Raw genomic sequence first — 25,700 nt, 5'->3', positions numbered from 1 at the left:
TCTAAAACCAAGTAGCTATTAACTGGGCATGTTTTGAGTGCATGTGCCTTAGTAAGTAGTTTTAGGCCTGAACCAGTGATTTTTGATGCCTGGATCTAGCTAAGTACGTTTTAATGTACAAATCTAACCATTTTTTTTTAACATCTAAACCTAGCCAAGTAGTGCCTATATCTAAAAAAGTAAATTTTAGCACCAGCACCTGAATAAGTACTGTTTGGTACCTAAAGCTAATGGTGTTATTTTACTTAAATCTAAAGTATTACTTTAAAAAGAAAAACTTAAGCACAAAAATGTGCGTTTGGTAGATTATTTCTTTGCTGTGACAATGCTTCTTGGTAAAAAAAATCTTACACTGTTGGAAAGCCTGTTTATTTCCCTTTAAATGGAGCCACATTTGTAAGGAAAATACATTTGTGGGTTGCACCCATGAAAAAAATCTTCTCTGCCAATGCCAAACAGCTTATTCTGCTACTGACTCTTGTTTGGAGCTTCTGGTACCCCAGGTGCTGACAATCTCCAATGAAGACAAGCCTTTGTCTTCATTGGAGGCAATCTCAATGCTAAGAAATATCAAGAGGAGATTCTGCAACTGGTGGCAATCCCATATCTCCACAGTCTGGGACCGAACTCTATACACCAAGATGACAACTCTCTCCCCCCCACAGAGTGGGATTTATCAGAGAGTTCTTCCAGAATTTGGGTTTGGAGAGGATGGAATGGCCTGGCTGAAGTCCTGACCTCAACCCCACTGAACACTTGTAGGATCAGCTTGGTCGTGCTGTTTATAGCCAGAGTGACCAACACAACCACACTGGTTGACTTGCAACAAATGTTGGTTGGAGAATGGGATGCCATCCCACAGCAGTGTGTGACCAGCATGACGAGGAGGTGCCAGGCTGTTGGGGCTGTGTGTGGTTCTTCCACATGCTGCTCCTTTGTTAAAGGAATTAATTGTTAAGTTGACAGTATGCCTTGTTTTTTTCAGAATTCAATCATCAAATCCAATAAACGACACCAAACAAGAGTCAACAGCAGAATAAACTGTTTGGCAGAGAAGATTTGGCAAGTTTTTCATGGGAGCAACCAACACACTCAACTCTGCTGCTCAACCCACAGATGCATTTTCCTTATAAATGTGCCTCCATTTAAGGGGAGCTAAACAGGCTTTCCAATGGTATAAGATTTATTGCCAAGAAGCATTTTGACCAAACACAGATTTCCTCTGTGCGCTAAGTTTAGTAAGCTACATTTTTAGCATCTAAATCCTGCCACATTGTTTTAAAAGCGCTGCGCACCGTTTTTATTGCCTAAATCCAACTGAGTGAAAGTGAATGCAAAAAGTGAGCGACCCATTCTGCTCATTTCCACCTCCATACTTTTATTCTTGGACTCTACTAGAGTAGCTTTGCATGATCCAAAGTTAAAAATGCTTATTTATCTTTGTCCAAACTCCACAGCAGAAAAGACGTCGAGCTGAATTTCACTCATAATATTCTAGTTTGTCGGATTGCTTCAGGGGTGGGACAGATGTATTTATCGTCCTAATGTCTCTGTACTCAGTGAGACCTTCGTTACCTCAGTTTGCTCTTGAGCGAAGACACCTCTCTGCTGAGAGCGTCGTTGGCCTCGGTCGCCTCTTCCAGCTCCCTCTGCAGCTTCCTGCGGGCTCCCGCCACCCGCTGCGCCTCCTCCTCTGCTTCCTCCAGCTGATGCTTCAGCTGCTTCACCCGCACGTTGCTCTTCTCCACCTGCAGGGAGCAGAGAAACAGATTTATTTGCAGTATGGAAATGACCAAAACCCAAACTCCTGTACATTCCTTTATTTTCAGTCACCTGATCTTTGTATTGCTGCGCCTGCTTCCTCTCATCCTCCATCTGGATCGTTAAATCCTTCAGTTTCTTCTCTTTCTGACGCAGATTCTTAGCATTGGCCTGACGCTCCCTACACAACAAAGTGACGTGTCTCAGATGTTTCTCCTCAATGCTTGTCAAATGTTGAGCTGTGGATTGTAACTCCATTTCCCACCGTGCACCCTCACCTGCTCTCTATCTCCAGCTGCTCCTCAGCCTCTCGGAGTTTGGCCTCCAGAGCAGTGATGGAGGACTTGAGTTTGGAGCGGCCCTGGTCCTCCATCTCCTGCAGTTTGGCCTTCAGCTCTCGGTTCTGTCTCTCCAGCTGCTGCCTGGATCCCTCCTTGCTCTGAGCAGAAGACCTCTCTGCAGCCAGCTCCGCTCCGAGCTGATCCACCTGCACGAAAAACAGGTCATAAGGAAATTTTAGTGAGCCTCAAGTGGCCATCAGAGGAACTGCAGTTCTTGGAACTTCAGCGTTGGCTTCAATTTATTTTAGCCCTGAAGCTGCTGCTTGGTTAACTCCTGTTATGTTTAAATGTACTTTAATTAACCTACCAGCTGCTGGCTCTTCCTCAGCCGGTCATTGAGGCTCTCCATGTTGGCCTGCTCCTCCTCCAGCTCCTCCTCCAGCTGGCTGATCTTCGTCTCCAGACGACGCTTTTCATCGGACATCAGCGCCCTGAGCGAGAAGATTACGGGGAAATGAGGACATTCAAATTATAGAGCATCTTCAAGACTTCCTGATTCCTGATGCATTACTTTACATTCAGATGAAAAATTACTTAATGTAATCCTCAAAAGCATCTCCCACATCGACTGCCAACTTGTTCAACCTTCAGTGGATATTAATGATCCCCAGATGAGAAATTCCAATGAATTCATTGACCGGTAGGCTTTTCCCATCTTAAAGTAATGACTGAAATTCCAGGAAGTGGAGGTGATGCTTGATGAGACTTATGCTCCTCATTTAAAATGCATTAATAACACGAGAAACCCACTTTCCAGAAGAGTTACTGGCCAGTTCTTCAGACAGCTCGTCTCTCTCCGTCTCCGCCTGCTTACGAGCTCTCTCAGCAGCTGCCAACACCTGGACAGATGCAGACAGCAGGGTAAGAAACACAGGGTAAGGCTGCGAGGGTGTACATTATTCCTGTTTTTCAAAAAAAAAAAAAAAAAAAAGAAGGAAAAAAAAGCCTGAGACATACTGGACCCGGGAAAAAATTATCAAAACTACAAAATGCTGACAACACGTGACTCTGAATGATGAGAAGTGACAAACTGCCAGGAAGATCTGAGGCCTCACCTCATGCAGATGGATGATATCGGCCTCCATGGCCTTTGACCTGCGCTCAGACTCTCTGGCTGAGGCGAGGACCTCTTTCTGGGCTGCACGGGAGTCCTCCAGCTCCCTCTGGAGATCCTTCGCCTGACCCTGTGAGAGAGCAAGGAGGCTCACGTGGGGTATTTGAACTCTCCAGAAATGCGCAGCTTCTTTTAAAATCACTTACAATAAACGAGAGTTCAGAGAAAACAGAAGTGAATCAAAGTGTTTGCTGACCTGGATTTTGCGAAGCTGCTTAAGCGCCTCATCACGCCCCCTGCTGGTGGCCTCCAGCTGGTCCTCCATATCCTTCAGCTCCCCCTCCAGCTTCTTCTTCCCGGCTGATGCCTGGCCTCGCTGCTTCCTCTCCTCTTCCAGCTCCGACTCTAGCTCTCGGACCTGATGGATGGTGAAAGGGAAAAAATTGGTCATCTTGGTCCTCCGACCTTTTTCACTGATGTGCGCTTAGAAATATTCTCATCCTGAGCACAAAATAAGTGCGCAGGCCAGTTTGGTTCTTACTACTGTTTTCAGAATCTTTCTAAACCCCTACCTGCATCCCACAAAGCCCCTAATTCTCCATGCAAGGAGAGACGTTTACCTCGAGGTCCTTAGGAGAGAGCTGTTTAGTTAAAAAAATGAAACTCAAACCCTGTATGACCTAAATCATGATGATAAATCCTGAAACTGAAGTGAGCATTTGGAAAAATGAGATGAAGTAAAGAGCTGGAGGCAGTGAGCTCTATAAAAGCCTGAAAAGAGCAGGCAGGTGTTTCTCGACCTGTTTGAGGAGCTGCTTCCTCTTCTCCTCTCCCAGCTCGTCGCGGGCCTGCAGCTCCCTCTCATGCTGAGCTTTCAGAGCCTGACTGTTGACCTCCAGACGCAGCTTGGCATCCTCAGCCACCTGCAGCTCATCCTCCAGCTCCTCCATCTGTGTCCTCATCTCCTCCACAATGGCCTCCAGGCCGCGCTTTGCCTTCTCCAGGTCATGCACCTGAAATATACCCACAAACATGTCCACCTTTCTCTAAAATACTGACCAGAGATAATCAGTCATTCATGTTCAGTGTTTTACATTCTTTCCCACGTCATCCTTGGAGCTGATGAGATCTTCCATCTCAGCTCGGAGTGCCTTCACCATCTTCTCCGCCTCCTCCAGAGTCTCGTGTCTCTCTTCCAGTGCTCGGGTCAGAGCTAACACCTTCGTCTCCTTCTCCCTCACCTCTGCCTCCGCTCGATCCCGCTCCTCTGCATACTTACAGGACACACTGCGCTCCTCGGCAAGCATCTGATGGACATGGAGGACGGAGGAGATCACAGATCATCGCAGGCTCAAAAAAAAATGAGCATTAATAAAACTGGAACATCCGAAACACTGAGAACAGGTTATTCTGGTCAGCTGTTACTATTTCAAGTATGTTCTCTCCTGTATGTAAAGCCGTCACTGTGGAGCTGCTGGACCTGATCGAACTTCTTCTGCTTCTTCTCCAGGTTGGAGACGAGCTGCCGCTGGCTGTCCAGGTCCATGAGGACGTCCTCCAGCTCCTGCTGCATCCGACTCCGGCTCTTCTCCAGCTTGTCGTAGGCCGAGGCCTTCTCTTCGTACTCGGTGTTGACCGCCTCCAGCTCACGCTGCAGACGCTTCTTCCCCTCCTCCAGCATTTCCACCGTCCCCGACATCTCGTCCAGCTTCTTCTTGTAGTCAGACAGCTGAGAACGTTTAGAAGAATAAAAATGACTGCTTTGAAGCTGAGGACCAGAACCCTGTAACTTCAGGTTTAACCCTGGGTGGTTTATTTCCTACTGGGGTTAATCACCATGGTCTGAGTTACTCACCTGCGTGTTGAGGCTGGACACCTGCCTCTCCACGGCCCGTTTGGCCTCGGTCTCCTCCTCCAGCTGCTCCATCAGGCTGTTCCTGTCCTCCTCCATCTGACGCAGACGCCCAGACAGATTCAGCTTCTGACGCGTCTCCTCTGACAGCAGCTCCTGGCGAAGGAGAAGGACGAGGACGCTGTTTAGGAATCTGGCTTCATGTATCACAGTATTTAGCTGTCATGGTGTCTCTCACCTGTGCGTCCTGCAGCTGAGAGGACAGACCGGAGACATCTTTACTCAGCTTGATGTTCTTTCCCTCGGCCTCGTTCAGCAGACCCGTCACGCTGTCCAGCTCCAACTGACAGAGAAGAAGAGAAATAAGAAGAAAACGGTAATCCCGAGTTTTGTCCTGTGAACACAAATGCTATTGTCAAACACAGACTGTAAGGAGAACGGGTCACTTTAAAGCTGCGTGAGTGTGATGTGGATTTTCTTCTCCCAGAATAAGCAACCTGTTGCACCTGCTGTAATTTAGAAATGCCACCGAATGGCACTTCATTATGAGACGGCACCTGAATGCATTTCTTCTTCTTTCTTCTTCATTATCAAGTTTAAAGTCCAAGGCTGCAAATATTTATAAACAGATAAATAAATGTGGCACTGCTGTGCATTGAGTGGTGAAAAATATTCAGGATACTGACTGTTGAATTCATAAGATTGATAGTTTCCTGCAGCATTCGTCACTCACTCGCCTTATTTGTAGCATGTAATAATTTACATATTCTTCGTAACTTTTCACAAAGACTGAATTCATTGGTACATTTTATGCATAAGAAGAGTGAAATTAGGTGCAAAAAAAAACTTTTATGTACGAGCCACAGAGCCTGAAGCAGAAAGCTTATAACCACTGCTGCCACATCCTTAATCTCTGATTGGAGTTTTAGGTTTTGTCAAGACAGGTAACACAAAAGTAAATTGGTTCACAGTACTGTACCTCTGAGAGTTCATGACACCTGACCACATTCTCATACCTTCCTTAATCTCCTTTTAAGCCAGAGACACGTCGGCATCTCCAAATATAACATTTTCTAAAAACCTGCTTTCTACCTCAATATAATTGGTGTATAAATCAATAGTGATTTGTGCATTTTAGATGTGTATTCAATTATGCATAATTGGGGTCTAAAACATTGCAAATTAATCTGTTTTAAGGGGGATCTAAAACAATTAACTTTTCTGATACATTCTTACAATGACAACCCCGGATATCAGTTTAAAAAGTTTAAAATAATGAGTTAAATATGTGAAGAAGTAATCTCAGGCTACAGATTTGTCTAAACTCTTGTTTTTTAGGTTGTTTTTTCTGTTCTCATGTTGGAGTTTGGCACAGATTTCCTTATATGGTCATGAGGAACAGCCAAAGCCACTGCTCCCAGGAGGCGGGGCTTACAGCAGTGGGTTCTGTTCATTGGTTCTATTTGCCTAAGCCAGGCAAAGGGCAGCCAATCGGATGACAGTGGGCTTTAAAGGAGGGGAACCTTAACAAGGCACAAGCCTGTTTCAGAGGATGAACTCAGTGCAGTAGTATGAACTAGAAGTATGAATCACGCAAAGCTGCTCTAGATCTGTCCCAGAAAAAAAATATGGAGTTGGAAAAGAGCACAAAAAAACCCCAACTTGTGATTATAAATAACCTGCTGTTATCTTCAGGTTTAATGCAGTGTAATTCATTGTCGTAGCACTATTTGAATAACTTCTGTCGGTATTTCTGTGGCTTACAGTCATCTTTGAGACTCGCTCTGACAGCTCGTTCCTCTGCCGCTCGCTCTCGTTGAAGCGAGAATTTAGTTCGTTCAGCTGACCCTCCACTTTCTTCTTCTTGTGCTCAACGTCCTGTTTGGCGCTGGCGAGGGACCGCAGGTCGGAGCTCAGGTCTGCCGACTCCTTCTCCAGAGCTTGCTTGGCTTTCTCAAGACCAGCCCTCACCTGGACAAGGAGAAGAAGTGCTGAATGAGTGAGAAAATCCACCTCTATTAAATGTTCTTTTAAGGAAATACCAACCCATTAGGTACAATATTGTGTGTGTACCTAATATTGAACAAAAGTAAAGTACGCCTGCGCATCAGCAGAATGAAAGCTTCTGATTTTGGTGAACTAACCCGCTTAGCCTGCTCCAGCTGCTCATTGAGCTCCTCCACAGCCTGGCTGTGTTTTTGTCTCAGTTCCTGGATTTGGGCCTCATGGTTCCGCCCCTCTTCCTCCATGGCTTTCTTCAACATGGCCACTTCCTGCTCACGTTTTGCCCTGCCAACCATAAACAACAAACATCATCACAACACATCCAGCAGGATCTTGTATGACCTAGAGACTTGATTAAAGCAGCTTATGAAACTGCTTTTCTTTGCAGATGACACTGGTATTTACTGCAATGTCTCAGCTTTGTGTACCAAACTGTTATGAATATTTAATCAATATCTGTGCCTGCTTATTATATCAAGTGGCTCATTCAGAGAATATATATATATATATATATATATATATATATATATATATATATATATATATATATATATATATATATATATATATATATATATGCAGGTTACTTTGGACCATACAGACCGTAGCTCCTGCTGGGCAGCGGTCGTGTCGAGACTGTCCTCCAGCTCAGTGCGTAGGGCGTTAAGCTCCTCCCCGAGGTCCCGACGAGCTGCCTCAGCCTTCCCCCTTGCCGCCCTTTCCGCCTCCAAGTCCTCCTGCAGCTCTGTGAGCAAAGCCTCCAACTCCCGAATGCGTTTCACTGCCGCCCCGCGCTGACTGCTCTCCTCCTCCAAGCTGGGTACACAAAATTTGTTGGAAAGGGAATCATGAAGGTTGGGGACATCTTTTACAGTTTTAATATGGTTTCTTTCATACTTTTCAAATAGGAGAGACTGTAAACAACTCTGCATCTGTTAAGTATGGTGTTCCACAGGGATCATTTTTGAGACCCAGTTTATTTTCTTTATACATGCTTGAGCACATAATTCAGAGACATGATATCGCCTTTCATTTTTTATGCTAATAAAACACAGACTTGCCCCCAATATGATTAAGTTCTCTTAATGACTACATTTAAGTTCAAAACTTGTTTTAGAAGATGTTTTAGAATGAGATTCCTCTTAGTACCTTGAGATCCTCAGGCACAGGTCTTTAGTCTGATAGAGGAGCCTGGCTGAAGTTTAGATTAACAGGATGATACCTTGATGCCAGTTAGCCAAATTGACACAAAGTCTCCTGCAGATATTCACGGCCTCCTGAACCTGAACCTTGATTCTAACAATGGATCGTCTGTTCGTGTTAGTGCTTCTCACCGGGCCTGCGTGGCCTGCAGCTCATCCTCCTTGGCGGCGAGCTGGGCACGGAGCTCTGCTAACTGCGCCTGCAGGTCGGCGTGCTGCTCCTGCAGTTCAGCCAGCTCCGCCTCCACCTTCCTCTTCGCCTTTTCCATGTCCTGACGACCCTTCTCTTCCTTCTTCATACGCACTGGACACAAAAAATAAAAGAAGACATTTATTTAGATTTTACAGACATGTTACTAAGGTGTCAGTTTAGTTTTGAGATGAAATATAATGATATAATGCAGTCATTCCTAACTGCAAGGTCCTGCAAACTCCTGCCACCAAACTCACTCCAACTTTAAACAGTAAGTGGAAAACTCTAGAAAAACTAGAAAAAATTATTAAGATATGAAGTGCTGGCTGACTTTCAAGTTCAGAGATCATGGACTCATGTTTGGCCTTGAGTTTGGTCAGATTCTTGGACTTCTCCTCCTCCTCAGCCAGGTTGGAGCTCATGTCAGCCATCCTCTCCTCCAGCAGCTTTCGCTCCTAAAAACAAACACACGTGAGCGCGTGCAGTGCAGCATTTCCTGTGAAATGCTCTCCGAGAGCAGCACATGAAGCTGCCTCTACACACCTTCTGCAGCTTGTTGTTCTGGTCCTCCATCAGCAGAATGTCCTCCTCCAGCTTCTTCACCTTTCCTTCTACAGCTGCTTTCTCCAGCTGCAGATTCTGCTTGGCGTCTTCTTCCTTTGCTATGTGGGCCTCCATCAGCTGCAAGACGACATGATGCAAAATTAAAGGAAAGCTTGTGAGAAAACTGGAAACTAAGTGAAATGAACTAAATCATATTATTGTTATTACTTAGTTATTCATGATGTCCCAGTCATCATAATAACTGAGTGGTGGAAAGCAGCTGTAAATACCTGAGATTAAAGATCTAAAGATCTACTCTCAGAGCTGCTGCTGTTAAAAAGGCCTCAGGTGTTTAAAGACCTTTGTTCTAAGACCTCGAATCCTGGAGCACCACAGAGAGCCTTCTGACAGGTGGATTCACCACTGGGTACATTAACTGTACCAGCAAACATCATCAAGCCCTTCAGAGGGTGGTGTACACGGTGTACTCAGCACATCACTGAGCGTAAGCTGCCTGATCTACAAGAGCTGTACAAGCAGTGATGCTTCAGAAGGGCCCGGAGAATTTTAAATTAGCCAAAACCATCCACACAGCAGCCCGCTCTGGTAGGAGCAGGCTCCACAAATCACACAGCCGCCGACCAAGGAACAGTTTTCCACCACGAGTCGTAAGATGAGGATGTGCAACACATGAGCAATGCACACTGCATCCTTTTTTATGCATGCTGCTTTGCCTTTCATATTATTTTTATGCAATAAACTGTTCCTGTATTAATGTAATTTTTACATTATTTTAGCAGCTGTATTTATGCTTTATGATGCTTCATGTGAAGCATTTAAGTATTTCACACAAAAGGGAGCAGCTGAAAGAAGATGACAACAGCTGTATTTATATAATCGGCGTGACCACAAACATCTTAAATCTTATCGAGATATCGACAGAAAACCTGAAGACATAAAGTTTAATCACAGTTATTATCATTGTTACCACTTACATGATACTGAGTCATTTAAAATTAGCAAAAAAACAAGACAGACCTGTAGCTGCTGCTCCATCTCCTTCTTCTCCTGCTGCAGGGCGTTACTGCGGTCCTCCTCCTCCTCTAGCCGGGCCTCCATCTCATGCAGCACCTCCTCCAGCTCCTGCTTCTTGGCCTCTAGTCGCACCCTCATCTCCTCGGCCTCAGCGCACAGCTCCGTCTCCGCCTGAAGCTTCAACTCCAGCTGCGCCCGCTCCTCCATCAGCTACAAACACCACAGTGGGATCATTTACTCCAAATAACTTTGCTTTAACGATTTAAAGCCTGATAAAAACCTGAGTTTGCATCACCTGGCTGTGCTTCTGGGTGATGTCCTTCAGTTCAGCCTCAGTTTTGGCTGCCACCTCTTTGGCAGCCTTCAGCTCCTCCTCCTTCTGACCCATTTCCTCCTCTTGTCTGGTGACCTGCAGCAGTGGCTTCACCTGAACCGCAGACAGATGAAGCAAAATTGGTACACATTTGATCTAAACATGCAGAGGAACTTATTTAAAGACAAAGTGATTAGTAAGATTTTTTTTTTTTGGCCAGTGTTTGGCAGGTTGTGGAAACATTTGTGTGTGTGTGTGTGTGTGTGTGTGTGTGTGTGTGTGTGTGTGTGTGTGTGTGTGTGTGTGTGTGTGTGTGTGTGTGTGTGTGTGTGTGTGTGTGTGTGTGTGTGTGTTTAACCTTGGTGAAAAGCCTCCACCACTGCCAGTTCTTGAGTTTAAGGTAACAGGCGCAGTTCCTCTGGATGACCTTCATGGCGCTCAGCTGCTGCTGACGTTTGCTGAAAGCCCTGAAAACGCACAGAGAAGAATCAGACCTGCAGAGCACAGACTGTATACAAAACATCGATGAAGGTCTGAAAAGTGAAGCCAAAGATGAATGCATTAATTCATGATGGCTTCCTTCATCATAGACCCCCAAAAGGGAATGAAAGGTGGAGTGTATTAATGCTCCTCTTACTTGCGGCCCAGGAAGCCTCTTGCTTGTGCCTGGAAGGCGATGATGACGACTGTCAGTTTGAGGTCTCGCTCCTCTTCCAGCTGGGCCAAAACCCCCGTCCTGAAGAACATCTTGCTTTGGCCGATACGATACAGATTAGGGTCTAGATCCAGGTGCTTCACCTGGAGACGAGGAGAGGAACGAACACCCACTTTTTCGTTTTCAGAGTGAATTCATGTTCAAATGACAGCAATTTTTAAACTTTTTAACTCCATCTACTCACCATCAAACAGCAGGCCTGTTTCCCGTCCATGAAGCCTTTAGGGATGGAGTTGGCAGCCAGGATCTCATACCTGCAAACAACATAACTGTCAGTTACCTGTGACACTAAACATACTCAAGTACTGATTCGTTGAATGTGTTATCAATCTTAGTATAATTGCAAAGAGGTAAAAGAATATTCCAGTAATCTCAGCCTCGAAGCCTTAATCTGTCTATTGAACCGTGAGGACAGGATGACGATGTTTTCCACAGGTGAGAGGTTGTTTTAAGATATTTTACTGTCACAAATGTCTTTGATTTGATGTAAAACATGGCATACAGAAAGAGTGGACTTATGTAAGTGAATTGAAACTACAAACACATCACACACTACACTACCACTAAAGATTGGAACAAAACAAAGAATTTACATGAAATTTAAGACTCATAAATTACAGCAGGTAGATTTAACAGAAAAAAAAACAATTGAACATCATTTGCATACAGTAGAAACAAAAATCTTCAAAAATTGTCAGCATTCTAACTTAGCATTATTACAAACAGAACTATGAAAACCATTATCACCATGAATGGTCTCAGATAGCTCCCTCACCTCTGCCTGAACTCCTGGAACACGATCCGGTTTGGAAATCCCTGCCTACAGATTCGAATGCCCTCCAACACTCCGTTACACCTCAGCTGCTCCAGCACCAGGTGGGAATCCATCTTACCAGACTGCAGCACAGCAGAGAGCCCAGAATCCCTGAATTAATTAATGGACTTTGTCTTATCTCAGGCTTAGGATTGCATATAATAACCTACCCGCTTCTCATGGTTGGGGATGATGCAGCGGACAAAGTTGGGCTGGGTGTTGTGCAGCGTGGTCATCAGTTTGCCCAGAGACTCTTTGTAGAGCTGACCCACCGTGCGAAACATGCCCTTCTTGGATTTGGTGGAACTTGGCACTGAACTCTCAGACATCTTGGTCATGGTCTCCAGACCTACAACTCGATCGACTGACATGGAGAATAAAACAGGAAAGATTTATACCATCTTTTATTACCATGCTTTATTTTATTGGTCTAATATGATGAGGACTCACCGTCTTTCCACAGGTCCTGGACGAAGGTGCTGGAGGAGTTGTTGAGCAGAGCTGTTACGTTGTCATTCAGAGGGTCCATGTTCTTTGTCAGCCAATTGGCTGCATTATAATCAACCTGGAATCATAAATGTTTTGATAATTAAAATTATTTAATGGACAAGCATGATGCCCAAAATCAAAAAGCTGATTGGTTCTTACTTTGCATATATCAATTCAATTTTATTTATATAGCACCAAATCACAACAGTCAACTCAAGGTGCTTTATATTGTGGGTAAAGACCCTACAATAATAACAGAGAAAACCCAACAGTCGAAACAACCCCCTATGAGCAATCATACATCTGTTGTAGTACTCGCCTGGCTCAAGACTTTTGAATTTCTCCGCTTAATTATGTTTTTCTAGCACCGTTAAAAAAGTACAAGGGACAAAACAATTAGCCAATCAGCAGTGCGGGTGGGATGAACGCCATTGACTAGCTGCTGTCAAACGTTATCAAGCTGTGTGGCTATTTTAAACAGCCAGTGCTCACTTGTTTTCAGCATAACTACTGAACAACAAATGGAGGAACTTCCAGAACCATTTTTAATTCAACCACATGATGCAAACCAGTCTGTCAGAGTGACGCTGGGTTCAGACTGTGAGCGACAAAGCTGTAAAACAGGCACGCATGACCAACAACCCTGTCACTGAGTCGCCTTTCAAATATTGCATATTGTTTGTCGACATCATCCCTGGGCTTGTGCATTTCTGTGATGTGGCAGTACATGATGATACGTCGTGCCCATGTCTGCTGCTGCGTTTTATTGGCTTCTGTTGAAAATGACTTGGCTTGCTGAGGCACACCAAAAAGCCCACCTTCCTGTTACATCAGCTGAAAACAGATGATCTCAGTACCAGCCCACATCGACTGTCGCCTTCCCGAAGCCCTCCTCACCTTTCCAGCGTAGTGCAGTACACTGAACATCAGTTTGTCTTTGTGCTGTTTGGGTTTGGAGAATTTAACGTGACCGGTGTGGGTGTTCAGCAGCTTCTCCACGAAAGAAACATCAGTGGCTTTGGGGAACCAGCACTCCTCGTCCAGCAGGGCCAGGATACCCGGAGGGTTGTTCTGCAAGACAGTAAAAGGATCCGGATGCTCAGTTTAAGAAGAACATCTTTGCAAGCATCTATTTTTGGATCAGGGTCAAGTACAGGGAAGTATAAAATTCATTCCTATGCAGCTTTTATAAATTTTAGCAGCCCCTTATGGGAGATAAGAATTTAGTCTTTTCTTCAAAGACTAAAACTCAACAAACAAACTCCAGGGTTGTGTATGTGTAGCTGCCTCACCGGCCTCTCGATGAGCTCGATGCAAGGCTGCAGGTCGAGGCCAAAGTCGATGAAGTTCCACTCGATGCCCTCCCTCTTGTACTCCTCCTGCTCCAGGATGAACATGGTGTGGTTGAAGAGCTGCTGCAGGCGCTCGTTGGTGTAGTTGATGCAGAGCTGCTCGAACGAGTTGTCCTGTGGGATCAAAAATTCATGATTGAAAACTGACAGAAATACAACGAAACTTCCATACATCCATTTTCTACCCGTTATCCAGGTCGCCAGGGCCTCAGCCTAAGGAGAGACTGCCCAGCTACCTCCTCCAGCGCTTCTGGGGGATATACTGAGGTGTTCCCAATCCGGCTAAGAGACATAATCTCTCAACTGTGTCCGGGGTTTGCCCAGGGTCTCCTCCCAGTTGCACATCCCTGAAACATCTCACCTAGAAGAGGTCCAGCATCCTGGTCAGATGCCTGAACCATTTCAACTGGCTTCTTTTGATGTGGGGGAGTAGCAGCTCTACTCTGAGCTACTCAGCCTCTCTCTAAGGCTGAACCCAGACAAGTTCATTTACAGACAAATGACAGTCTTTATTTTGTTTAGTGAGTAAAACATTATGATCCATTTTTGCCAAACACCCTTTTGGCTCCAGAAAGTTTTATCAGAGTTTGCCCCTGAAAAACCAGTCACCACACAGGATCACCTGAGTGATTCCTTGTTGCCAGAGGTAGGCAAGAGTAAGAATATAGCTTGACCAGTAAATTGAACCACCCTTTTCTGGTTAAGAACCAGCCATAGTAGTACTAATTCCATTATCCATGCCACTGCAAACGTGGCTGCAAACTGACCCAGTGTCAGCCTGATGAGGCCAGAAGGACCACATCACCCACAAAAATCAAAGACGAGATCCCGAGGCCACCAACAGGACAGCTGACACGGTGCAGCCCTGGTGGAGTCCAACACCAACTGGGAAGGAGTCTGACTTATGGCCACAGTGGCAATTTGAACCAAGCTTTCATTATGGTTGTACACACACTGAAAAGCTCACAGGACACCCCAAGGGACAAATACCTACTCAAGTCAAAAAACACACGTAGGCGCCATTGAATTGCCTCAAGAGGATCAAAGAGTTGGTCCACTTTTCCACAACTGAAATAAGAGCTACATTGTTCCTCCCAAATCTGAAGTTTGACTTACGAAGGAAGCATTTACCTCAAAAATCTCAAAGCCAGCAATGTCCAGGATGCCCAGGAAGGATGATGACTGTCTCTTACTCTTATCCAGAGTCTTGTTGACTCTGGCGAGGATCCAGCGAAAGAGACGCTCGTACATGGCTTTAGCCAGAGCCTCAATCGCGAAGTCAGCCTGGAAAGGGAGGAAGGGTGAAGGAATACAGGAGATTGAAGGTTGTTGTTTTCACTGTTTAATTAATGAGGTTTGGTTGGCTTTCTGGTTACCTGCTGCTTGGTCTGAGCCTTCTGCACCACCTCCCTGCCCACTTTAATCCTGGGTGTAAGGATGGCGCGGGTGAAGTCGGTCACGTTGATGCCCTGCAGGTGGCACACCTTCTGTGCAGCTGCGAGTTGAGACAGAGAGGAGGTCAGAGAGGTGAAGAGGTTCATTTACAGGACTGGTGATGGCAGCTTTTTTTTTTTTTTTTTAATGTTTACCGGTGTTGTCGGGCATGGTCGCCTGCTCGTTGTTCCTCTCCTTCTCAAACTTGATGTTGCCCAGCTGGAGTACACTGGACACCACCTTCAACATGCCTGCAGAGACAAAAAGGAAGGTGAGGAGCACCTGAAATTTCAAGATAAAACTGCCTTTCATGGACATCTGCAGATTCAGATCAAATATATATTGATATGTTCCACATATTCTTACATTGTTGTATTTTGTTTATGCTCATCACAATTTAGAAGGAAGCAGTGTACTCTTTTAGCTAAAAGGTGCTGCAAAAGCATGGGCCTGAGTTGCCTCCACATCTCAGAATTGGATTTGGGATTGATTTCTGTCTACTTTCTTATAAAATAGTACTTAAAAAATATAAAAAACAAACATGCATTTGTGCTATTTGACTTACCAGTAAGTAGGCCTATTTTTAGGTGCTGAAAATTACATAAAAGTAAAAGTTTACGTGCTCTCTGTACCTAATCTCTCCTCCTCGTTGAAGCCCATGATCTCCATGGCCTCCAGAGTCTCGTCAAACATCTCGTCATCCTCCTGCCCGGGGATCTCCACGTGACCCTCTATGAGGAAACGATAGCTGCTGAAGTCCTCCAGCAGCAGCTCCTCTACAAACACAGAGAAGGAGGACATTACACTGACTGACTTCCAGTTTCATCTGTGCAGTGATACAGACGTCAGAACGTCTTTAGAAGCAGCTGGTTTCTAATTTCAGTCCCACACTGACATCAAGCTTCAACCTACAGGGCTGAAAATTAAGCCAAAAGCTGCAGTTCCTCTAACATCCTATCCCAGCTGCCATAGGGGAGGAGTCAGGGTACACCCTGGACAACTCACCAGGCTAACACAGAGAAAACCTGTGGGCAATTTAGAATCACCAATTAACCTAACCCAACTAATTGCATGTCTTTGGACTGTGGGAGGAAGCTCAGGTACCCGGAGAACATGGGGAGAACATACAAACTCTACACAGAAAGGCCTGGGCCAAGTTGGATTAGAACCCAGGACCTTTTTGCTGTGAGGCAGCAGCACTGACCACTGTTCCACTGTGCTGCCTGTGTTTACAGCCTGCTATATTTTACTTGACTTTCTTACTACTTTACTCAATTCATTTTGATTTAATTTCATTTTCATTTTGTTTTAATTGATAAACAATAACAGAAAATGATTCTTGAACTCTTTTTATAAAGCCTAACAGGGATGTCCAGGTGACACTGTAGTAGTATATTTAGCAGACTGCAAGGTTACATCTCCAGCGTTGGTAAAACTATAATTTTGGAATTGTTTTTCAGTCAGATTTCAAGAAACAGCAAACTGGAGTCAATGAACTCGACCTCTGGATCATGTTTGTGCCACTGGAGCCTTTTGGAGCATTTTTAATGCAATTATCTGACCAGTAATATGGCTGCTGTGGCTTCATTGGACTAACAGCCCATCCAAGAAGGCTGAGCTCCAGTTTTTGTGAGTTTAATTCTGGTCTGTCACGGAGCTAATAATTTCCATTTAAATCTATTTATAGTGCTATAACTCTCTTTTTTCTGTGGTTTGAGCTGCTCACCTCTCACTTTGTCTTTGGCTCCGGCCACCATGTAGTAGAAGATGTGAAAGGCTCTCTCAGTGTGTGCCTGTCGAATACAGCGAGACTTCTCCAGCAGGTCTCGCCACATCAGGATTAAGAAGATTAACCAAATTATTTAATGTTTACATTTCTACATTAAAAAAAAAAAAAAGGAAAAATTTCAATCTCAAAGGATACAGGTGTCAATATTTGCCCCGACGAGGTAACCGGTCACATCAAAGTTGAGTTTAATGAACTTTCCCTGTGAGGAGAGAGGACGACAGCAGCTATAACTTTATGTTTTAGGCATTGTTTTAATCTCTGTGTGTTGATAGATTCAATCTAACTCTCACAAATCGCGAGGAGTTGTCATTCTTGATGGTTTTGGCATTTCCAAAGGCCTCCAGGATGGGATTGGCCTGAAGCAGCTGCTTCTCCAGCTCCCCCTGCAGTCCAAAAACAAGGTTAAAAATCTGCTTCTGCACTTTGTCCAACAGTTAAAGACAAATCTGCACCCTTTTAAACACAACACAGACCAAAAGCTTTTCTGTTATATTGATACTGAAGTAAAAACATGTCTGTATGAGGTTTTATACTCACGTAGGCCAGAGATCCTGCCTGCTGCTGCTGCTGCAAGAAAACACACCAGTCAGAAATCATAAGAGGTTGCTGCTTTTCATAAATATGCTTTAAAAATATTTAGATTTCCCCCAAAATTGGCCTGAAACACAGCAGCAGCAGAGCAGCAGGGGTCAGAGGTCAAGCATTGATTGAATGCAGCTGAGCGCAGAGCAGATGAAACTTTCAGATCTTTTTAAATCTTCAGAGATAAAGAATTAAAAGCCACAGCAGCAGCAGCAGCAGCACAGACAACAGCAATCTGTCCTCACCTTGCCCACAGCCACAGCAACTGAATCCTGTACAGCAGAATTTGTGCTTTAATATTTTATATCACAGTCGTACCAAACTACATTTTTATTTCTCATCTAAAGCTCCTCTCAATTAAAACTCATTCTATTATAAGGTCTGAATTTTCAGCTGTTTAATTATAAACCCAGCGTGTTTTCATCTGATTCTTTGGCTCTTATGGGCTTCAGTTTTTCTTCACACACTTCTTTTAAAAGTCTCGATGAAGCGTGAAAACAGTGAAGGAGTTTCTACTCACAGGGTTGGCGGGGTTCTTGCCCTTGTGTGAGGAGGCGACGACGGCCAGGTACTGAATCACCTTCTTGGTGTTTTCCGTCTTCCCGGCTCCAGACTCACCTCTGCGAGGCAAAGAGCACGAATGATGGAAAATGAGAGAGAGAGAGATCATAATGCTGGGTTTTATTTGATAGGAGATATTCAATTAAAATGTATAAATGATTTTTGATGGATTTCCCCATTTACAGTGTTAATAATGCATTTATTGTCATATTAGATAAAAATGTGTTAGTTTGTAAGGGATGAGGCTAATAAGTAGATTAATGGAAGGGATGATAAAAAAAAGTTCTCGTATTTAATTTTTTACATTCTTTTAAAGCAAAAAAAAAATCCAATTTCTGACCAGAAATGTGGAGGCAGAGAAGCCCCACCAACCTGCTGTTTAAACTTTGTTTAAGAGGGACAGCCAATCAGAAGAGGAGGAGGGAGGAGTTGAAAATAGCTCAGACAGAAGGTCTGAACTGAAAGCTTCAGGGAGGCCCAATAATAGAAAAAAATAAGGGTTATTCTGAATTGTGAACCATGCAAAGCTGCTCTAGTGTAAACATGTGGAGCTGGAAATGAGCAGGTTTGGCTAAGTAACTGCTGGTGTGTGTGTGTGTGCGCGCACAGTGTGATGGAAAAAGGTCAGGTGTTGTCTGTTTGGACTCACGTGCAGAGAATAGACTGATCCTCGCGGTCTGTGGAGAGAGAGAGAGAGGGGGGGGGGCAGCGTGAGGAATAATGTGATGCCGATTGAGCTGAACTCGTCAAACTCAGACCAAACTGGGAGGCGGTGCCGCTTCACTCGGACACGAGAGCGAAAGAGATCTTGCTCAGAGGGAGATTAGTCTCCATCACTCATATCCTCTAAAAATAGCAGGTGGATGCAGGGCTCCATCGCTGTAATCTCATCTCACTGCTCCATGTATGGCCATCCTGGAGCTCAGTGGAAAGTATGGAGTTGGTCTGAGGTCACCGGGGGACCAAACGGAGGCCAGACGGCACGCTCCGAGGCTTCAGTCCGGGCTGCTCGCTGCCACCGCTCGGCATTTGTTAATGCGTGGCTTTGAAAAAGAGCTGTCTGTACCTCCTTCGTGCTCTGCACAGCAGCAGTTCATAAACAAATGGGATAACCTTATTTACCCATTATTTAATTCAACATGTTTCATGTGTAATCATCTGCTGTGAGGGCTGGGGACATGTGGAGATAGCAATGTTCAAGCTGAGGAGACGAGACAACTATACAGCCCAGACTGATAGTCAGGGGGGTTCCAAGGATAGAAGGAAGTTGTCGTTACAAATATAACACTTCTGTCGCTATGTGCAAGCTGCTGTATTCAGCTGATACACACCAGCTTCCCCATGTCTGTGTAAGCTTGGCAGTAGCTTCCTTATCAATGTGGAAACGGTGCGATGTACAGAAACCTTTAAAATCAGTGAAAACGTGAGAGACAGACAACCGTGCAGTCTCACGTCTACGGCCAATTAAGAAACACCAACTAACTTGCGTGTCTCTGGACATACACTGGCCCAGCTTATGAATCTGATTAGTGTTTCAAGCAAAGGATGTGAACATGATTCAGCTCCTCTGTCAGATGTTGATGTCCTCAGTCCAGATGAAGCTTGTCTGGGTCTTCCCCGGAGTCCCACATGTAGGTGCCTGAAACACCTCGCCTAGGAGGCGTCCAGGAGGCATCCTGTTCAGATGCCCGAGCCACCTCAGCTGGCTCCTTTCGATGTGGAGGGGTAGCAACTCTACCCTAATTTCCTCCTGAATGACCCTGTCCCTAAAGCTGAGCACAGATACCCTTCAGAGGAAGCTCACTGCTGCTGCTTGTATCTGTGATCTCATTCTTTCGGTCACTACACAGAGCTCCCACATAAACTTGACTATCATTTGGGGACATTTCTGATATTTCCGGTTTATTGCAGTGATATCTATATTTCCTGTACAGACAGTTACCCTGCATCATGTTCCTGTAGGCGTTGTCCGTGATGGAGTAGATGTGCGGCGGCACCTCGTGGCGTTTCTTGCCCTTGTACATCTCAATGATCTTTTCGGAGTAGATGGGCAGCATCTTGTAGGGGTTCACCACCACGCAGAACAGCCCCGAGTACGTCTGTGGAGGGAGGAACAATCACTTTATCACCACGTCGGAGATAAACTGGTGCTTTTATATGTGATTTCTCCTGGACAGCAGGAGCCTCATCTTTACCTTGCGTGTAAACACTGGTTATCTTCTGTCATACACAAAGATTTTAGGACTCCTGGAATAGTTTGTGCACAGGTGTGTGTTTCTAATAATGGTAGCCATCATCTTCAACAGATTACACTTTAGGTTAAAAATGTTTTTGGTTTTTTTTGGTGTTTTCCTGCTTCTACTTCCTTCTTTCAGCTCCTGTCTGATTGTTTGGCCCCTCCCACCTTCTTAAGTGACCAGCCTCACCTAGCCTGGGTAAAAAAAAAAAAACTTTGCTACAGTTTCCGGGTTGAAAGAGCTCAAAACTGTATGAAACATCTCCCACTTTGTGGTGTTATATTTATAGAAATGCTGTCAGTTTAAAACGGCAGCACCAAGAACTTCCCATTAGTGCATGTGGTGATTCATACTGCTGTCAGATGGATTTATGACAATCATGTCCATCACTTTTAGGAAAATTCCTCTTTCACTGAAGCTTTTACAGCAGCATTTCCCAGCTCCCACTTTTTATTCTGGGCTTCCTTCTTCTTCTATACAATAAATAAAAATAATAATAAATTACGACACTTTATAAAATCATGACCAACAACAAAACTTCTTCGTTCCTTATTTCAGCCGCTCCCTTTACAGGGGCGCCACAGTGGATCATCTGCCTCCATCTCATCCTAACCCAGCACCCTCCTCAGTCACACCAACCCTCTGCATGTCCTCCTTCACTACATCCTTGAAACTTCTCTGTGGTCTTCATCTTCTCCTCCTGCCTGGCAGCTCCTTCTTCAACATCCTTATCCACTATCCCTCATCTGCACATGTCCAAACCAGCTCAGCCTTGCCTCTCTAACTTTGTCTCCAAATGGCTCAGCCTGAGCTATCCCTCTGATGGACTCATTTCTAATCCTGTGCATCCTGCTCACTCCTGTCTTTGTGTCAGTGCCACCATCTCCAAACCATCCATCTCAGCAGGTCTCACTAACATCCTGTAAACCTTCCCTTTTCACTCTTGCTGCTCTCCTTCTGACACTCGTCTCCAGCTGCTCCACCCTGCCTGCGCTCTCGTCCTCACCTGTCCGTTGTTTTGAATGGTTGTTTAAACTCATCTCCCTTCACTCCCTCTGCTACTTGCATGTTCACCTTTCCACCTGTCTGACCTGACCAAAGTGTTTAAAGCTCACACACATTCATGCAGCACTGTTAGGCTTTCCTCTGACACACACTCAGTATAACGCAGTCAGTTAAAAACCCCATGAATCCATTTCACCTGCTTTGGTGCATTTGGTTTGGCAGGTGGTGACCACAGACCATCGCTCTCTCCTCATCACTCCTGACTGAATTTTCTTTTTCTTTTACTTTTTGATAATGTCATTGCCACTGCTGATAGCATGAGACAGTTCCTGCAGCCCATTTAGGTTGCACAGGTAATCCAGCTCCTCCAGCATGGCACATCCATAAGTCGCATTCTGCAAGAAGATTTGCTGCATCTTCCAGCGGTACCAGGAGACGGGCAAAAACACGAGGGTGTCAGCTCTGCAGCAGGTCTGCTATCTGCTCTGTTGTGTTAGGAGAAACAGGAGGAGCACTGCCAGGGTCCTACAAAATGACCTCCAGTGGGCTACTTTTGCATGTTTCTGCCCAAACTGTCAGAATCAGACTCCAAGAGGGTGGTGTGACCGGTGCTTGCAGCTCAGCACCGTGCAGCTTGATCAGCATTCACCAGAGAACACCAGAATCAGCGGGTCCACCAATGGTGCCCCGTTCTTTTACAGTGGTTTTACAGGAAGCACCTGACACAGGTGTGAAAGAGTCTGAAGACGACGGGCCAAACATTCTGCTGCCTTTTTGGAGCCTCCCGTATTACAGTTTTAGCATCCTTTGTAAAAATCAGTCCTCAGGTCAGATGCTGCAAACTCTGCATAACGTAAACTGGAATGATAAACCGTGGGTTAACTCATCAGCTTGAGCACCACCTTTGTGCAACGTTTAAGGCTGTTTGCTGATGTTAAGGTAAATGAGATCAGACAGCAGAGAAATATCCTGGTCCCAAGTGCTGCACCATCACTGACATCCCAGTTTTCATTCATCACTTCACTCAGCAGGCATACACAGAGATTCATGTCTGTCATGGACACACAGTATTTAGTGCTTTTTTTAATCTGTGAATATATTAAATTTTACCACATTCAAATGTTGAGACAAACTTAATTAATTTTGATAAATAATCTATGGTATTTTCATGTCAGCTGTTGCTGCTCCTGTTAATCTTTTATAACAATAAAGTTTTAGTCTGTTAGTTCAACAGCCATTTTCCCCAAATTTCTCACATTGAAAAGACAAAATAACAAAAGGAAAAGATCAGATTAATTGTTACAATACATGGTTACAATTATTATGTGATTTGCACAAATACCTGCAGGTTTTTGCATAAACTGTTGTATTTATATGAATCAAACCGCTGCCTATTTTGCCTCCATTTACTCTGAATGTATTTAAACACAGGTGTGCATTAGCCTTCAGACTTGCTTTCTAACCAGAACATTATAGATAAAACTTTGCATTGCTGCATTTATTAAAACTGCACAAACCCTGCAGCTCTTTCTATTTATAATCCAGCTTTAGGTTAAATGATAAACGTGGATCCAGGTTACAGCTCATGCTCAGAGTTCAGAGACTCTTTGGGCTGCTCTGAAGTCCTCTGCTCATATAAGGACTGGAGGGACTGGAGCTCCTAACTCTCGGTGATCTGCATGGCAGTCTGTATTAGATGCATGAGCTCGGATTTTAATTTTTACATCCAGCACCTTATTAGACTTTGTAAGACTGACTAAAAAAATAAGCTGCTGATCCTTCCAGTAGATCCTGAGAGAGCGGCAGCCGATCATGGTCCTTAAACGAGGACTTTTCCACCTGAACACAAAATCCAAACGACCTCTGAGGAGTTTACAAGGGCCCCTCCGGCCTCCCATCTCCTGCTGACTTTACTGCTGTGTTTTCTTTAGGTAAAACCTTACAGTAAACACTGATTTCTATTATTTCTGTTACACAGAAAGTTTGTTTTAAACTCATCCAGGGAGAAGCAGCTTATTCTTTCAATTTGTGTTCAATGCCTGGCAGAAGAGAATAGATTTATCCACCGGAGTCTGATTTTCATTCAAAATATTTTATTTTGCTTTTGAATTATCTTCAGTCTCCTTCTGCATCCTCTTATAGAGAAGAATACAAAGGAGGGCAAGGAAAATATGAAGTCAAAAATAAGGATGCAGGAGCTGATATTTGGCGATAACTATGTCAGCAAATGTGCACTGCTAGCTCTGCTGCTAGGAGGCTTTGTTAACTCTGCTAGCAGCAGAGCTAGTGGCGCCTGGAGGAAGCCAACAGGGAAGGTGGAGCAGTTTGGAGGTGTTTCACGCTGCTATCTTTTCTTTATATATTTATAAATGTTTATGACTTAACCGTCAACCTGTCCTCCATGGATGGTGATGATAACACCCTGCTAGCTTGCTCGCTCTCACGCTCATGTTTGTTTAAAAAATACACAGGAAGTTTTTTATTTTATTATTGTAGTAAAATAATGTGTTTTTATCAACTCAGTTAATATTATTTAATTCCCCTTTCGTTCTGTGCGTGTGGCAGGGAGAAACTAACAAGGCCGAATAAAGACTCTCACACTGAGCTGAAATTAAACAAGTGCAAATACAGTAGATGATTTTTCATTGTATTTATCTTGATGGAAAAAAATTCAATTCAATAAATCGATTTTGTTGGATGAATTTTTTGTCACATTTTATTTTAAAACTTAGAAAAGTTATATTTAAGTCAAACCTGATGGTTTCTTACACATACAGACGATTACAGGACGACACTATAATCATCTAACATCTCATGATCGGTGTCAACAGATACTCAAAGTAAAGATGTTGGAACCAGAGAAGATGGATTGCTGTTAACGTAAATCAGTGACTGGAATAAAACATCAGGATTCACAACATCTTCCTGTAGGTTCATTTTTGTATTTGCTGTACTGATGTGTCAGGGATTTATCTTCTTACTTATTTTATGTCCTGTATGTACTGAAGTGTGCCTGTTTAGGGTGGTTTTCTCACATAGATCAGGCTGGAGAAGTATCTCTCGCGCAGGTTGTGCAGGACGGAGGCTTCGTTGAGGAAGGTCAGTGCGGCCATGTCCTCCACTTTGCTGAACTTGGGCGGATTCATCTTCTGGATGTCGTCTTTGTTCACCGTCACCTTCTGACCGTTGGAGAGCTCCACCAGCACCTGCAGAGCAGCGGCAGGAAATCAGCACCAAAAATTCAACCACAGATTCACTTCCAAATGGAAAAAATGTGTGTTAATATCCTGCAGCTCTGTGCCATTAAGAGGACACAACTTGAACATCCTGTGTGTGTAGCTGTCTGCAAGCTGCTTTGCAACCCAGCTCTGCCCCAGCTGCTCCTGTTCATGCTGTTTCTGACTGATTATCATCCATCCATCCATTCGCTTCCGCTTATCCTGTTCAGGGTCGCGGGGGGGCTGGAGCCTAGCCCAGCTGTCATAGGGCGAGAGGCAGGGTACACCCTGAACAGGTCGCCAGCCTGTTGCAGGGCCAACACAGAGAGACGAACAACCTTTCACACTCACATTCACACCTATGGGCAATTTAGTATAGCCAATTAACCTAACCCCAGTAAGTGCATGTCTTTGGAATGTGGGAGGAAACCGGAGTACCCGGAGGAAACCCACGCAAGCACGGGAAGAACATGCAAACTCCACTCAGAGAGAGGGAGAGGCCTGGGCCAAGGTGGAATCAAACCCAGGCCTTCCAGATGGTATTCTAACTGTGAGGCAGCAGTGCTAACCACTGCGCCACCGTGCGCCACCGTGCTGCACCGTGACTGATTATCATATCTGTTGTTATTGTTCCGCTTTCCATGTATCTGCACCAAATATATATTAATATAGATTGAAATAACAACCTTCTTTTAAGTATGATAATATAGTCTGAAATTAGGAGACATCATCAGTACCTGGTCACCCTTCTCCTCTTTGATGCTCGCCGGCTCGAAGCCCTCCCTCTCTGATGGCACCCACACCATCTTCTTGGCCGCCCAGTCGGCCTGGGCCACGCCGCTGTTGCGGAAGTCGTTTTCCAGGAAGAGGTACTTGTTGTCATCGGTGTCGGCCATGTCGGCGATCGGAGCGGCCTGTGGGTCAGCAGCGGATTCAGAGTCTAACGCTGGTGGTTCAGAAGAGGAGGAGCTGACGTCTGAATCGTTGACGGGGACCGGCTCAGCCTCTGATGCAGCGATGGGAGTTGATTTGACCTCTGACCTGTTGACATACGAAAAATGTGAAAAAAAAGAAACACTTCTTCACGCGTCTGCTTTTTCTGTATATCACCTTACAGGTTCTTCTGTGGTCACCTGCAAACTAACAAGCTCTCCAACACAGAAAGGAACAAAAGCAATGTTGATGCTGAAGATAGGCAGTCTTAAG

The 25,700-nt window shown here is 44.6% G+C and overlaps 1 protein-coding gene across 2 annotated transcripts in view; it reads right to left on the bottom strand.

Annotated features, from left to right (window-relative positions):
• Positions 1–25,393, bottom strand: part of LOC115783910 (myosin-11-like) — a 29,061-nt gene extending 3,668 nt beyond the window's left edge. The window contains exons 1-42 of one of the 2 annotated variants that reach the window (XM_030734903.1): positions 25,232–25,390; positions 24,312–24,482; positions 19,977–20,133; positions 18,684–18,711; positions 17,994–18,093; positions 17,719–17,745; positions 17,429–17,455; positions 17,182–17,274; positions 17,027–17,090; positions 16,829–16,927; positions 15,735–15,878; positions 15,258–15,353; positions 15,045–15,163; positions 14,800–14,952; positions 13,609–13,782; positions 13,214–13,387; positions 12,278–12,392; positions 11,998–12,191; positions 11,789–11,910; positions 11,198–11,267; positions 10,936–11,096; positions 10,657–10,765; positions 10,281–10,412; positions 9,989–10,195; positions 8,951–9,088; positions 8,739–8,862; positions 8,347–8,518; positions 7,616–7,828; positions 7,153–7,297; positions 6,773–6,979; positions 5,247–5,351; positions 5,012–5,164; positions 4,637–4,885; positions 4,251–4,463; positions 3,957–4,169; positions 3,413–3,574; positions 3,158–3,286; positions 2,853–2,941; positions 2,410–2,533; positions 2,040–2,248; positions 1,834–1,942; positions 1,576–1,748 (exon numbers count right to left, since the gene is read on the bottom strand). In XM_030734903.1, coding sequence (XP_030590763.1) covers positions 1,576–1,748; positions 1,834–1,942; positions 2,040–2,248; positions 2,410–2,533; positions 2,853–2,941; positions 3,158–3,286; positions 3,413–3,574; positions 3,957–4,169; positions 4,251–4,463; positions 4,637–4,885; positions 5,012–5,164; positions 5,247–5,351; positions 6,773–6,979; positions 7,153–7,297; positions 7,616–7,828; positions 8,347–8,518; positions 8,739–8,862; positions 8,951–9,088; positions 9,989–10,195; positions 10,281–10,412; positions 10,657–10,765; positions 10,936–11,096; positions 11,198–11,267; positions 11,789–11,910; positions 11,998–12,191; positions 12,278–12,392; positions 13,214–13,387; positions 13,609–13,782; positions 14,800–14,952; positions 15,045–15,163; positions 15,258–15,353; positions 15,735–15,878; positions 16,829–16,927; positions 17,027–17,090; positions 17,182–17,274; positions 17,429–17,455; positions 17,719–17,745; positions 17,994–18,093; positions 18,684–18,711; positions 19,977–20,133; positions 24,312–24,482; positions 25,232–25,390 — 5,822 coding nt within the window. Of the gene's footprint in view, positions 1–1,575; positions 1,749–1,833; positions 1,943–2,039; positions 2,249–2,409; positions 2,534–2,852; positions 2,942–3,157; positions 3,287–3,412; positions 3,575–3,956; positions 4,170–4,250; positions 4,464–4,636; positions 4,886–5,011; positions 5,165–5,246; positions 5,352–6,772; positions 6,980–7,152; positions 7,298–7,615; positions 7,829–8,346; positions 8,519–8,738; positions 8,863–8,950; positions 9,089–9,988; positions 10,196–10,280; positions 10,413–10,656; positions 10,766–10,935; positions 11,097–11,197; positions 11,268–11,788; positions 11,911–11,997; positions 12,192–12,277; positions 12,393–13,213; positions 13,388–13,608; positions 13,783–14,799; positions 14,953–15,044; positions 15,164–15,257; positions 15,354–15,734; positions 15,879–16,828; positions 16,928–17,026; positions 17,091–17,181; positions 17,275–17,428; positions 17,456–17,718; positions 17,746–17,993; positions 18,094–18,683; positions 18,712–19,976; positions 20,134–24,311; positions 24,483–25,231 lie in introns of both variants that reach the window. The other variant, XM_030734904.1, reaches the window with a different exon arrangement.
• Positions 25,394–25,700: the final 307 nt, after the last annotated feature.

Source organism: Archocentrus centrarchus, chromosome 8, assembly GCF_007364275.1.
Source record: "Archocentrus centrarchus isolate MPI-CPG fArcCen1 chromosome 8, fArcCen1, whole genome shotgun sequence".
Classification (NCBI taxonomy): Eukaryota; Metazoa; Chordata; class Actinopteri; order Cichliformes; family Cichlidae; genus Archocentrus; species Archocentrus centrarchus.
Note: the sequence above shows the minus strand (reverse complement) of the source record. Positions and strands in the feature narration are given on the sequence as shown.